Here is a 14,890-nt window from a genome sequence, read left to right on the forward strand (position 1 = left end):
TCTTAACTACACGAGCACTTCCAAACCCGGCTTCTCCCCAGCCCTATAATTAACTTGCTTGCTAAAACTGCGTGGGGCTCGCGGCATCCCCTGCGCCTCCAGCATGTTGCAGTGCAGTTTTCTATCCCCTCCCTCAGTACTGATGGAAAGGCCTCTGCTGGGTTTGTATCACTGAGAACATAGGAGCACCAGCCTGGCAGCAGGGACTGATTTCCCTCCCTGCTGCCTCCAGGCTCGGGGCAGTGTCTGCCCACTGGTGTTTAGTGGCGTTCCCTGTGTGAAACTGGAGTGAAAGGGGAGACTGCAACCCCATAGGCTAGCGCAAACCCAAAGCATTGAAGGACAGACATCTTCACCACGAAATGCTGCCGTTTTGCAGACACGGGGGACCCACAGCCACCTCGCAGGGGACAAGCACCTGCACAGTAGAGGAGGGTCGTTTTATGGTCACGAGAGATGGGTTCAGGTCCAAACCGGCGCAAGCCTCCTGCGTGACACCGTCTCATCTAACCTCCCTACCCCTCAGGTCCCCGCTGTAAAACAGGGGTGATGATACCACCCTGCCCCCGCTCTTAATTTCTCTTGCCTGTTCAGACTGTAAGCCCTTTGGAGCTGGGATGGTCCCGTGCTGTTGTGTCCATACAGGGCTCAGCACAACGAGGCCCTGTTCTCAGCTGAGGTTTCACGACACCACTATGATAGTCACAAATGTTAATAATGGCTTGAAAGGGCTGTAGCAAACCTACAGCTATTAAACAGGCTCCGGTTTGCTCTGTTAATATACTTGTGCTTAAGCTGAGTTAAAAAATGGCCTCTCCTGAGAAGCCGCTTTATGGAACAACTCTCCAAAACTCTACGTGAGCCTTTGCCTAGGGCCATACTTGATGAGCTAGTAAAATATAATTTAGCCTTTACAATCTTCATCATGGCAAAGAGTGGAAGAGGAGATGTCTGGCCTGGGGAGTCCAATAAATGGGGAAGTTACTGGGGAAGCGATTCACACCAGTAGAGATAATGACAATCCTGTGAAGCAGCAGGTTGGGACAAAAGGGGACAAGATAAATGGGGCTGTGGCTAAAAATAACCGCTCAAGGGAAGCCAAATTTTAAAGTCTCGCAGTCAAAGGACACATCTGAACGTGGCTCTCAAACCGGCATAACAAACCGCGTGTGTTAAGCAACGTACACGTTGACCGAGGCAGGATTACCGAGCTCAAATCCGTTTGCATTTGACCAAGGGATGCAGGGAAGGAAGAACATGGTGATGGGGAGCCAGGTCACTAGCTGGGCTGTGAGGTGGGAGCTGACACTCCCCGTGTCTACGATGAATATAACTAGATTTACCGGCGGCCTGGGGTATGCAGGCAGCAGAGACCAGGCATCCGCGTGGCCGTGGAGAAATCAGCTGCGCGACTGAAGGGCAGGCCCGGGGGTGGGAAGCTTCCCTTGGCGTCTCACCATGGGGCAGCTCGGGGCTGGCCTCAGCCTTGCCCTGCTTCGCAGCAAGGGATTCACACTTCCTAGGGGCCTGCAGGCTATCCGTGGCCAAGGCAAACTCTGACAAGGGCCTTGCAAGGGGCCGGCTGATCGCTTAGAAGAAAAGACTCAGCAATTAGCAAAGGGGACAAGATAAATTAACCTCTTAGGAAACCAACGCCAGGGAAGGCCTCCAGCAAGAAGCAGGAATGCAACGGATGGCCGGTGGGGAGTATCTGGGAAAGGAGAGGCAGGAACAGCTCCCTTCCTCTTTCATTATGGAGGTAAGGAGAGGGTACCGAGGTCGAGTCTCCACAACCCCCGTGACAAGCGCCTTCTGCATCCTGCATGAGCTGTAGTAGTTATCTGGAAATACAGAATGGCCTCTGAAGGGATGAGCAGGTCTCTCTGCTGGGGACAGCCACATCACATCAGCGGACCGAAGGCCGAGGCTGTCTAGCAAGCGGCCTGAAAGCAGAGCAGAAGTCTGCCGCCAACAGCCCGGAGCCCTGCTAGCCCCATGGCCAGCCCCCGGCTGTGGCAGGGGAAGGTTGATGCTTTTGCTTCCTGGGGGAAGTTTTGTGCTCCTCACCCTCCCCGGGAGGGGAAACCCTTGGCGCTCTCCAAGGACACAAAGCGCGGCCGTATCGTGCTCGCCGGGTGTAGACGGGTCCTGGAAGCGGAGCGACTGGCAGTGATAAAGTGCCGCCGCACCTCATCAACATGAGTTCGAGGTTATCGCTCTCCGAGGATCCAACCTAGAGACTTCTCTCCATATTTATTCAAGTACAGCACAGAAAATGGCAAAAGACAGCGCTGTCTGTTTAGATTATTCTCCCCTCTCTTTTACTGACAAAATGTCACCCATTTATCAAGTCGCCCAACAAAGGGACAAGCCCAGAAAGGTGCTTTCAGGTGGGAATGCACTGCATAAAACAATTAGGACATGACGATCTCACGAGGAGAAGGGACTCTACTGAGCCAACTCAGGCAAAAAGATGGGCAGATCGCTGGTCCCAGCACCTCCGTTGTTTCACGGACATGGCTCTACAGCCATGGTGGGGGTATACGCCCCATCACCTGGGTCTCCTGCAAGACTCTGCCACGCAGCTTCTGAACAGCCGCTCTCCTCCGAGATGCGCAGTCTCCATCTGAGCAGAGATCACATTTCCTGCTCGGCCTGGACTGATCATTTGCTCTCTAGGTCACGGCAGCATCTCAATAGGCAGGCAGGCAGACAACTAGGCAGGCATTGCTAATATACTCTACCTCTGCGGTAGGGCAAGCGCTTGCTTTCCTCGCAGCACGGAGTTCACACAATGCTCCGAAAATGAAAGGTGTAACTACGTAGACTGAGTCCTATGTAGAGTTTATATTATGGTTTGTACGGGATAGTTTGGATAAGGATGATCCTGCCTCGGGCAGGGGGTTGGACTAGATGATTTCTGGAGGTCCCTTCCAGCCCCACTGCTCTAGGATTGTATGATTGAGCTAGGTGGTAATTATCAATGCCATGATTTACAGCAAAATATCTGCCCATTGGCTTTCCACCACCTTTTCTCTCCATCAGATTCTAAGCCCCGAGTCCGCAGGAAAGGATCGCCCTTACAAACACGCCGGTCCCTGCTTAGACGGAGGATAAAATGCAAGGCGCGCGCTTCAGTGGACACTCTGCAAAAGGACTACGCAATTCCACAGAGAAATGCAGCTCGTTGTCACAGCAATTTTCCTTCGGGTGCGATGCACCTTGCAAAAAAAGGGAAGACAGGTCACGTACGGCACACAACTATACAGCAGTGCTCTATACAAGGCCGAAGACCTGTCTATAAGACACGCTCGCCCCCCGTCATAAGATATGGGGCAAGATACAGGAGTCACTGGGTGGCACTCTGTGACCTGGGTTTACAGGATCACAGCGGTACGCTCTGGCTGTAATGATGTGTGGAGCAGTGCAGCTGAGAGACTCCTGCCTTTTGATTAGCAAAGAAAAATACTCAGGTTTAAGAGAGAAAACCTTTCTAACAATAAATTTGCAGGCAAATTCTGTCCCGGGATACTGCAGGCGTTCGCAGGTAACATCCCGATAAGCTGAAGTGACGACAGCTAACTTCACCACTCACACAAGCAGGGTACCGCTCAGGTAACTCATTAAGAGGCCACGCAGACTGTCTTGTTACCTAGAAGAGGGGTAACCCTGAAGGAGAAGCCTTTACACAGAGTCACATAAAGCCCATTATAAAAAATAATGAATACAGCTGCCTTGTCAAGGGGTCTGCCTGGGAGCTGGGCTGGAGTCACAGGACTGACGCAAGAGGCAGCAGGAGAATGGGGCTTCGAAACGAAGCCGACTGCCTGGAGGTCTCAGCCTCAGCCTTGGCTCACTCTTGTCGAGTGCTTTCGTGGGTTGAAAAGCGCTGTCAGGCTGACCTGGCTCCCACACTCTTACCGGGGCTGGAAAGTCCACGAAAGACTCAATGCTTTGGGTCGGTCTCGTCTAGGTCCTCCCGACCCTAGAGGCAGGTGCGTGGCCGAAGGTCACTCGGAGCCGCGTTTTGGTGCCACGCACACAGCTGCCAGGAGCGAACCGTTAGCACTGTGCAGTGACAGCCTCCCTCCGTCCCTATGGTGTCTAAACAACAACACAATTACGGCCACCCAAATGCCAGCCCGCCTAATCCCATCAGCGGGGAACAACAGGCTAACCGCCCAGCAAAGCCCCTGTCCAGCGTGGCCGGGTGTATCAGTGACGGCCTGCTAAGCCAGGAGGGTTAGTCTTTCCAAAGAGAGGGTTAGCGGGGAAGGCCTAGCTGTCAAGCCGACAAAGTGAAAAGGATGAAGCCCACAAGCCCTGGGCTTCGATGCCCTGCCCTTGCTGTTGTACTGCAGTGCCCTGCCCGGTGATGCGCAGCGCCTATGCCCGTGCTTCTCTGCATGCGGCGACGTGGACGGGGCTCCCAGACGAAGCCAGCACACAACTGCTTCCCTTCTCCTGAGCTCTTCCTCACGCCTCACGTGCTTTGATACACGTAGGGAACTGCTGTTCTGCGGGGCAGGGGGGTGACTGAGCCGTGCAGGGCCTAGCACTGCCGGTCTGTCACCTAGGAAGGCTAACGCCAGCCACAAAAGCAATGCTTCTGCTCCTGGCAATGTAGCAGCCCTCGCAGGAGCCTGGAAGCCCTGCTCAGATGCATCACCGGGACAGGCTGCACCTTTGAAGATACCGTATTCCTGCACTTCATTACTCCGCTCACCATCTGCTAACATGGGAGGGGAGAGTGCAACTTTGCGCCCACTTCTAAGGGTACGAAATCATCAGGGCAAATCACTTGATGAGTTCCTAATTCATAAACTCTTGACAAGTCCATGGCGTCGTTGCAGTAGCAAGGACCCCTATTCCCAGCTGTTATATTAAGTTGGTTGTTATCTTTGCTGACCTAAATTTCCCCTGAAGTTTCAACTTGATGCAGTGTTCTTCGTTCCCTGCCCTGAGCTGCTTGGTCAAGCAAGTTGCCAAATCCCACCCCAGAAGTGGCTGCACTTTGGCATCAGAAGTGATTTCTATGCTGTTTGTGTTTCTATGCATTTGCGCTGGCCTTGTCTGGGCCCTCCTGACCCCAGAGGCACACGCATGGCAGAAGCCAGCGTGTAAGAGCTTGTTGGTGCTTGGTGAAGGTGGATGGATACAACCGTTGTGTGCGAGAAAAGAGGTAGACGTTTCCTCCGCAAATGTTAAGGACTTTCCTTCTTGCAGAGCCAGGGATCTGTCCCAACGCTCCTGAGTTACAGCCTCCACCATCCAACCATGCCCCTAAGGTCAGTGCTGGGGCCAGAAGTCTTCACAGGGAAGTGGGCTCAAAAACAACACTGAACCCCGCTAAAAACGCCAGCTTGGCAAGCTGCACGATGCGCATTCGTCCCATGTGTCTGGTGGCCTGAAGCACAGAAGAGATTGCTTTAACTTACCACTGATGAGATTAATTTAATTAATAGAAGCCTGTGGTGTCATTTAAATGATACAGCCCTCTCTCCTCCAGAACTGGGCCTAAGAGGCCATTACTTCTCTGGCAGAACAGGCGCCATCAAGCCTGCAGGCTCTACTTTGCATCGCATCCACCCGGGAAGCTAAAAGCGCATCTTCACATCTGGGGGACTCGCCTCTCTGTCGCAAATACAAAAACTAATGCGCTGCAGATTTCCCAGCAGGCCGGGGAACGCTGGAGTGTGGTGCTCCCCGAACGTGTCCCCTGCCGGGGCTGCGCTCTGCATCCCAATGACGTCCCAGCCTTGCTGCTACGGTTCAACGTCCAACAGAGTTTATTACAAGCCCTCTTTGCATGCTTTACTATGCAAGCTCCCTCTGGCCTGAAACCAAAGCAGGAAAAACCTTATGATCCTAAGCTAAGGGAGAAGCCTACCCCCGACACATGAGGCAGTCTTTATTTAGTGGTCTCCGCGTGCCCCAGTAACTCAAAATGGCCAGGCTACCCTGGAAGAGGCTTTCTCCTCTATGCCGCAGTTATAAGCAACCTCGGTGCTTCCCATCACCACCATCCAGGCAGAGTCCTGTGCTAAGCACATTGGCATCAGCAAGCGCTGGGTCTGACCCCGGGCGGGTGGTTCACTGCAGCTCCGTGCTGCGAAATTATCATGCAATGCCACGCAGTGGAACGGGTGCGGGATGGCCCAGAGAAATGTAGGCACTGCGGTACAAGAAAGCAGGATCAGATCGCTGGCTCTTTGAGCTCAGGCTGTTCCAGTTTCCTTCCCAATCTCGTGCTCTTTGAATTTTTCATACAGACTGCACAGGAACCTTTGCTTTCACTGCTTGAAACATGAGTCTCCCGGCCAGGCAGGCTGAGATCCCAGAAGACAAAGGAAAGCAAGTGCTGTTAAGTCGATCTCACGATCACTATAGCTCATGGGATCTGGATGGGTGGGCCTGGCAATGCCACACTTCATGGGGTGGCCAGTGCCCGTGCCAGTTACAGAAGGTGCCAAAACCTGTTTCTGGGGCACTCAGGGGACAAATCTGCAGCCAAAGAAAGCTGGCTTTTATCTGGCTCAGTTTTGAAGCAGGACATTTCACCTGTTCCATTACTATTTTAAGCACTTACAGTTTTATTCCTGTTACCCATGGTTGAACCCTGCTGCGGTTCCTGCGCTGGTATCAAGCAGCAAGGAGCTCTGCAAGCTTGGTAAGTGGCTCAGTGTTTCAGCCATGAAGCTCCCTAAAGGATGCATGCAAAATAAGAGTAAAGGCTCTGAGGCCGATGCACTGTCCTTAGCTGGCCCCTCGGTCAAAAGCCTCTCTCCCGGTTCACTGCCAGGATCTCCGGCTAACCACAAATGCAACAAATCAAATTGGTGGCTGGACACAAAATCCAGAAAACCCCCAAAGCAATGTGGACAAGAAGAGGAATTCAGATATTGAACTCTCCCCTTGGATGCTGCACAGTTACGCGGTTGCTTCCTTGTAGGAGTAAGTGTTTGTGGACTTAGACAAAAAGCTCTCTCCAGCTCTTTGTTGTTAACTCTTTGGAAAGAGTCACCATGATGCTCCACAGCTGTCTTGAAGAGAAGAGAAGAGAAGAGAAGAGAAGAGAAGAGATCCACTGGGCTAGGACTGTGAGGTTGACTGCAAAGATGACGGAAAGTCCTAGGGATGCATTCAGATGACAAGGCCTGGACCCCAAGACAGTCTCCTCTCTGCTCTGTCCGGTGCTAAGTGCATGGTTAGTCCTCGGCAAACACATAAGCTTCGAGGATCCTTTGTCATCTGCGTTATCCAGAGCAGAGGCCAACAGGGTCCCATGGTACCCAGCGCTCTCCCTACAAGCAGGTTATCCCTCTCTGCTGTGTGTGCGCGTGCTATAGACCTTCCTCCCCGGTCTATGTAGTTGGCCATCCCAGAATGCCTTGCTCACATGATGCCTTGTGGGCACTCTATGCCTTTCCCAGAATCATAGAAAAGACGGGCTGGAAGGCATCTCCAGAGGTCACGTGGCAGAATCAGCCCTGTCCAAACCAGCCCAGACAAGCCCTTTGAGCAGGACTCCGGTACGATGTCTGTCAGTCTCCCAGCCCCCACCTTAATTTGGGCTTTCCCCCCTTTGGGGGCCATTTCCATGGCTGGCAGAACTCAAATGGGGAGAGAACCAGCTAATGCATGCATGCAACGGGGCCATCCCGGCAGGAGAGGAGTGTTTTATGGGGAGATATAAAAGAGTTCGGTTCCCACTTGCCTACAGGAGAACGGACTGCGGCTCCCAAATGAATGGAGCCCTTAGCCTTATTAAGAGGCTTATTGTGTATTTGTCATTTGAGGCTTTCAGAGCACTCTGTTATTCATATAATATCTCCCCAACTCAGCTGCCCTATTTGACACAGTCAGTAAGCAGGCTATCAGCCTTGCTCTGAATGTCAGACTCTCTGTTCTATTTGCTTAAAAAGGATTAAGCAGCCTTATCCGTGTTACCATCTCCCCTGGTTTTCAGAAATAAGAAATCTCTTCTATTCACAGCCGCACGTAATGAATATTTATACGCCCAAATCTCTATCGTCGGGATCTGTCACCGGATTATTCAATTTAATCAGAGTTTTCGGATAACTAAAGGCCCCTTGTAATTGCCAATCTCAGCCAACAAGTAGGCAACAGATTGAAAATTCCCCTGGACGCGACCCCTGACTATGCCTGGAGTTGGGTTAATGGCTTTTCAGGTTTATAAAACACCTTCCCGCCTCTTGGTCCCAGCACCAGCGTTCAAAGTATCAGCGCACCTTGTTCTACATTTTAATGGCCTTCCATTGGGCTCTTCCCTGCCGCGGCAGGTCCTCACTGGGGGTGCAGGGCCAACAAGAAGTGCCTGACTGACTATCTAAATGCACACGTTACCATTATCATCTACCAACTGGGGTAAAACAATAGTCAGATTCCCTGGTTTTTTGCAACTTCCTCTCTGAATCAGCATTGGCGCTCGTGAAGAACAAAAGCAAATCCAAGCCCTGGACTGTGGTACTGAAGCAGACTGACTACGCTGCATGTGTGCACACGTGTGCACGCCTGCACGTCAAAAGTAGTGCGCTGTTACTAGATAACAGAGCTACTCTTGCAACTTAACTCAGAGCAGGAGCATCTGCATTCTTTCCTGGTGTCGTCCTGTGGGCTGGAGGAGAGGTGGGGGGTTGGTCTGCAAGCCCAGTCTGGTCTGCGGACCTGATCAAGTACACAAAGCTTTTCCAGCCTGCGGCCCCAGTCCCGTGAGCTGGATCAGGCCTTGGCCCCGGCCCTGCGTGCTAGCCCCAGCCCCAAAGGCCTTGCCCCCCAGGTGCAGGGCTACATCCATCTGGCCCACAGGGTGGTGGGGGAGAGGTGACGGTGCTAAGTGCCACCACTTCCCTGCTGCCAGATTTCCGTACCTGTGAGGAGCCCTGCGGACGACGTAGCTCCACGGACTGGAGTTTGAGCACCACTGATCTTGGACATCAGACCTGCTGCATGGGGTCAGCCCACAGGTCTCTCCAGCCCAGCTCCCGTTTCTCACAGGGGCACAGAGCGGATACAAAAGGGGAAGAGTGTTTCTGCAGGGCCTGTGCAGACTGATCGTCCCATGGTCCCTCTCTCCCTGCAGCTCCCAGCATGCAAAGACCTGGGAAATCCTGATTTGGAGCTTGCGGCCCTAGCAGTCGTATTTAATAGAGGATGCTGAACCAATCCTGCCTGGATTCACCCAATCCCCTTTGAAACCTGGTTCAATGATCAGCCCCAGTCTGAGTTACCGAAGCAGCATCCTGACCACCAAGAAATTCCTAACTGGCCACAGGGGTTTTTTGGGGGGAAGGGGTTGTGGCTAAAGCAGAACTCACCGAGCATCTCCTGGCTTCCACCAAGGCGTAACAGCTGCTCCAGCCCTGTTGAGGGAGCGAGCCAGGAGACTGGGGCAGCCGTCTAGAAGGCACGACCAGCCCACAGCCAGGACCCTGCTGACAGTATAAACAGGGGGTATAAACTGAGGGGTATAGGGCGAGCATTTTACCAGCATGGAGTCTCACGTGCAGACTCACCTGGCCTTGATTTTCCAGCTTCACTTCCTCCACAGCTGTAGGTTTGGTCAGCGGAGCTGGCGTCGTATTGCACAGGTCCATCTGCTCCGTCTTCTCCACTTTCACCTTCACATCGTCCAGGCTCAGGGCCGGGGCAGCAGCCAGCTCCTTCTCGTCCTTGTCCAGCAGGTAGCGCAGGAGCTGATGATCCTTGATGTCCTTTTTCTTCAAGGCCTCTGGCTCCAGTTTGATCTCAGGTGTGCCCGGGATCTGACTCTGTGTGGTGGGGGCAGTGGGTGTGCTGGGCACATTCTCCTTCTTGTCGTGCTCCATGGACAAGGCGGTGATGTCGGAGGGGCTGCCTTCCTGCAGGAGCCGATGCAAGATCTTGTGCCGTTCCGTCAGCGAGCTGTGGGAGGAGGGACATGCGCTGCTCGGAGGGTTCCCGGATGCCGGGGTCCCCATGGCCCCTGTACAGGACAAGGGATCTTTGCAGCTAGTGTCAGCATCGGCATGCCGCAGCTGCTGCTCAGCTGTGCTGGCCAAGAGCTGGACCAGCTTGTGGCTGGTGGCCTGCGGGCCCTTGGCATCTCCCTCCGAGAGCCTGTCACTGGCGTGAAGCATGGCCGAGTCCAGAGGCTTGCTGTCCCCGGAGCCGCTGTCGGATTGGATCATCTCACTCAGGATAGAGGCGATCTCCTTGCTGTCCTTGGCCTCCGTTTTCATGGGCTGCATGGCAAGGCGCCCGGGTGAGTTCTGGTTGCTCATCTGCCGCAGGACAGGCGGTGGCGTGGAGTAGCCCATGGGGGTGCTGGGGCTGTCGCCAAGCCCCTGCATAGAGTTCATTGGAGCGCTGGGGTAGGGCCGGCTGCCACTGCCCCCCGCACCTCCAGCGCTGCTGCAGCCGCTGCCGGTCATGCCCACGGGGGAGTGCATGGTGGGCATGGTGGGAGAGAAAGGGTTGTTGGGTGCTCTGGGCCGCGGGACCAGTCCTGGGCTAACCCGATGCCTGGGAGACATGAACTGCGGCGGTGTCATGCCAGGGCTGCCCATAGGCGAGCTGTTGAGGTTCAAAGTGTGGTTACTGTTCTGGGGACCCGCTTGTCCCTGGCTTAAGGCAACGTTGGCTCCTATCTGGCTCCCAGGGGAACACCCAAAGCTCGGCTGGCTGGTGGTGGAATTGCTGCTGTGGAGGCCAGAGCCTGGCTGCTGGTTCACGTTGGTTGCCAACATGCTGCCGTTGGATGGCGGGATGGTGGGTGGCAGGGCCATGCCTTGCCCCGGGCTGATGCTGGGGTTCAGCGAGGGGCTGACCCGTGGAAGGGGCATGGCGGAGTTCGCGTTCTCTGGAGGAGAGAGCATGCCGTGATCCCTGCAGGGAACGAGAGAGAGAGGGGTAGGACACACATGAGTCAGAAGCCCAGATGAGCTCAAGCAAAAGCTCTTCAGCCTCTTTGGGACTTTGCTGTCCCCAAAGGCACCGGGCTGGGAGGGCTGGATAGGCCCACCTTGCAAGCTCGACTCCTTCAGACACCCCCAACATGGCGCTCGCCTCCCAGCAGCATCCTGGGATGCAGCAGGCCTAGCCACATGCTCTCGTGGGTACTTAATGCAATGCGCGGCACCATGGCAACTGAGCAGCTACAACCCAGCGACGTGCGGCAAGGACGGCCTGTCCCTCTGCTCTCCCTGCTGCCAGGCAGAGCCCGGGGCTGGGGGAACAGACCAGCATCCGAGCCCCTGTTCTTCAGCCCCCTTCTCCCTGGCTGGGAAAGGTCCCGAGTACGCCTGTAAAGAGCCGAGGGAATCCATGGTGCCGGGCGTTTGAAACGACTGCGAGGAGACAGGAGTCAGGGGGAAGCGCTGTGCTGGTTTTCGCCACGTGGCCTGAGGCCCGGGCAGCACGGTGGCTTTGCAGTGCACAGCTGGAAGATGTTAGCACAGCTGGCCAGGAAGGGTCACCCCTGTCTGCTGGTGCAGAACCAGTGCTGGGACCACACTCTTTCCCCCCTGCTACGGCTCCAGGCTTGCAGATCAACTCTGGGAGACCTCCAGTAGCTCACTGCCCTGTACGCTCAGGCTGCTCTTCCACAGTGGACTCCAGGCCTGGTTTCCTATGCCCTTCCCTTCCCCAGTGTTACTCCTCTGGCCTGCCCAACCAGCCCCTGCCCTAAGCCCTGGGCCTCACCTGTCAATGATGTGGATGCCCATGATGAAGGGCTGCATCTCAGGACTCTGGGGGTAGCAGAGCTTACACTTGGTGTGGGCGCTCAGCACCGTCCCGTCGCTCAGTGTAAACCTGTAGGATGGGCTGAAGGCCGTGCCACGGGTCATCACTGTGGGGAGAAAGCAGACAAGCCTCCTTAGCTGTTCAAAACAGACCCCCGGTCCCTCTGGGCATGGAGGGGAGATGGGGATGGAGGTAGGAGGGGCCCTGCAGCGTAGGGAGGCAGGGCACTGCCCCCAAGCCCTGGGTATAGCGACTAGCCCCTGAGAATCCAGCTATTTGTGTGCAAACAGGGCAAGCCAGGGACAGTCCCCAGGCAGGCGGCAATGGTCCAGGTATCGCTCCCGTTGCCATCTCCCACTGTTCTGACCCCACACACCACAGCAGGTGTCTGAAGGGACAAGTTTGCTTCTGATGCTCTGTCAATGTGCAAGCCAGGGGCACACCGGTGGCCCTGGGCACTGGGACAGAAGGGGCCTGCCCGCCTTATCTATCAGCTTCAACTTGAGTCCGCTCAGTGCTGTCCTCGAGCATGCAGTCATAGGAATCGTTCGGTCCCCGACACGGCACGCACAGCCCAGCCCTGCAAAGCCAAGCAGTGGCTGGGAGCTGGCACAGGCACTACCCACTGCCCAGTGGCCGGTACTGCACTTGCTCAGACGTCAGCTGCCCCTGTGCTACACTGGGCCGCTGGGACTTTCTTTGTGCACTTGTCCCCCAACAGCACATGGAGCTTCCACCATGAGCGGCATGGTAGGGAGATGGGACATCCTAAAGCTCTCGGCCAAGTGCCTACAGGAAGCCCAGAGAGACAAAAAAGGCCTATCTGGGAAAGGGAAAAAGGGGGCAGAGGAAGCCGGCTCCTGGGGGTGGTGTGTACATGGGATCTGGAAGCAAAAGCACCTCTTTAGCTGCCTGTGCAAATTCACCTCACTGCTCTATTTCCTGAAGGAGGGAACAAACCTGGCCTGAGACTTGTGAGCTTTAGGCCAGCGCTACCCCCTGGCCAAGTATCTGCTGTGGGGCTGGGCTGGGAGCGGGAGCTGAGCAAAAGGCGTGAGATCCCTGGCCAGACTCTCGTACCAGAGGGGCCTTGCCAGTGTTACTGAGCCAGTGCTGCTGCTTCCTTTGGCACTTTGCAACTGATTGCAGCACTCGCTTCTCCCAGAACGTGCTTCTGCTGCCAGGGGGTCACGTGGTGGCTTCTGTCCGTGGCCACGCTGGCTCGGGCCGCCAGGCAGAGCGATGGGGAGGCCCCCTTACCTTCTTGGAATAGCTGCTTGGCATATGACGGCTCTCTGCCCTGAGGCTGGAAGAATGCGTAGATGCACTTCCGCACCAGGTCCTCCCAGCCAGTCCTGCCTGCCGCTCGCAGGGAGCTGGTGTCGATGGAGATGATTTTACCTGGGTGGAGAGAGAGAAGGCAGGCTGTTGGCACATGGATGGGCCATGCACAAGCCACGTCCACAGCACAGGTGGGAACGCAGGCCCGGATACCCCGAGCTAATGCGCTTCGCGGTGAGGGAGAATTGCAAAGCAAGCAGCAGACATGATCCTAGATGCACTTAACAGAGCTGAGCTGTCCTGGCTTTGCGGGAGTTACACGCAAGTACATCTAGGTGCAAATCAGGCCTCCGAGGATCACTGGCAGAGACAACTGTGTGTTACCCTCATCAGTGAGGCCTCTGCCTCAGCACTGCAGCATCCACGTGCACTCAACTCCCCGACAGCCCGGCAAAGAAGGAGACTTCCAGAGATGCCCTTGGACTGATCAGGGAAGTGAAGCACCTGCCTAGAGGGCTCTGGGCAAAAGAAGAGCAGTGAGGCACCTCCTCATCATGCACCCTTGGGGTCTGCGAATAAGAAGGGGACACAGGAGCCAGGGAATGAAGGGGGGTGGAGAGCTTCAGGGAGCAGACTAGAGTCTGCATCCAGGCCCAAAAGCCTTGGCATTTAGTCCCTAATGCCTGCTGGGCTTGTTCCCTTCACGTGAAAGCCTGTCAGCCCCTGGGCCCAAGGCTAGATCTCTGCTGAGCTGAGGTTCCCTAGTTTCCCACAAGCCCAGACAGCAGAGAAGAGGAGCCAGCCAGCAGACCCAAGCCTGCCAGCTCTCCCTGAAAGCAGTAAGCAGCCTTGATCCCTTTGAAGCTCACTGGGGTGGAGCATGCTCTGCACCCAAGGAGCAGGCCCATTGCATTGCAGCAGCCGAGCTGCACAACAAAGCAAGCAGGACACGACTGTGTGGGCCCTGGGAATATGCTGCAGCATACCTGGCAGCATAAGCCCTCCCGCTGACAGGCATTGCTGCTATCTGGGCAAATGCAGCTTGAGCCACAGTGATGCCAATCCTAGCGGGTAACGACCCATGTTGACTATAGCATGGGGGTGCACGTGGCTGAAAACAGGACGTATCCAAGAGTAAAGGTAGGCTCAGAAGCTAGGACCCTCCAGCTGATGTTTCAGGCTCCCATTGTGTTCTCCTCTGCTAAGGACACCCATCACAAAGCAGGCATTTCTCACCTGCTCCTCAGTCTTTTCAGAATCTCTCTACCCCCTCCAGCACCTTGGCAATGTGGTAATATCTACTGCCATTAAAAAAGCAGGGCCCAAACACAGCTGGACAGCTTCACGCCAGCTCTCTCTATAGCCTGCTTAAATTAAGCATCCTATGGCACTATCTGCCTGGCTGGCTGGAGTCCTGCAAGCATGCTATGTCCAGCCAGACTCCAACATACCAGAGTCCAGCTGAACTGATGCTGCGCGCCCAGGCGCATTCAGACTGCACAGGCGGCTCCCCAGCTAGGACGCTGCCCAGCATGCAACAAGCCCTGGCCTCCCTCCGAACGGTACCTGTAGTATCTTGCTTGGTCACGAACGACTCTGTACTGGTGACAGCTGCAGGTCGAGGTAATCTCCGCGCGATGCATATCAGACATGACTGGAAATCTGCCAGGGTGGATAAGAGAGAGGGGAGAGGGACAGGAGATCTTGAGGTTAGAGCTGCCACTCACTGAGCAGTGTTTTCAATGAACGCAGCCCTGCCGTGCTCGCCTGCCACGTCCCGCCCTGCGAGTGTTTACGTTGGGCGATCATCAAGCCCTTCGCAGCTGCGAAGCTCTCTCCGAAGTTTGCTGGAGAAGGGAGGCTT

At 55.3% G+C, this 14,890-nt stretch overlaps 1 protein-coding gene across 21 annotated transcripts in view; it reads right to left on the reverse strand.

The window, feature by feature from the left end:
• The window catches only part of NCOA1 (nuclear receptor coactivator 1), a 277,952-nt gene that overhangs the window by 32,232 nt on the left and 230,830 nt on the right, over positions 1–14,890 (reverse strand). For 17 of the 21 annotated variants that reach the window (XM_090022901.1, XM_090023231.1, XM_090022811.1 and 14 more), the window contains 5 exons: positions 14,593–14,688; positions 13,006–13,146; positions 11,704–11,851; positions 9,537–10,887; positions 9,339–9,455 (listed from right to left, as the gene is read on the reverse strand). In XM_090022901.1, coding sequence (XP_089879027.1) covers positions 9,339–9,455; positions 9,537–10,887; positions 11,704–11,851; positions 13,006–13,146; positions 14,593–14,688 — 1,853 coding nt within the window. The remainder of the gene's footprint in view (positions 1–9,338; positions 9,456–9,536; positions 10,888–11,703; positions 11,852–13,005; positions 13,147–14,592; positions 14,689–14,890) is intronic. The other 4 variants (XM_090023421.1, XM_090023328.1, XM_090023691.1 and 1 more) reach the window with 2 other exon arrangements.

The sequence above is a fragment of the Crocodylus siamensis genome, chromosome 1 (genome assembly GCF_052110815.1).
Source record: "Crocodylus siamensis isolate JL-2025a chromosome 1, ASM5211081v1, whole genome shotgun sequence".
Classification (NCBI taxonomy): domain Eukaryota; kingdom Metazoa; phylum Chordata; order Crocodylia; family Crocodylidae; genus Crocodylus; species Crocodylus siamensis.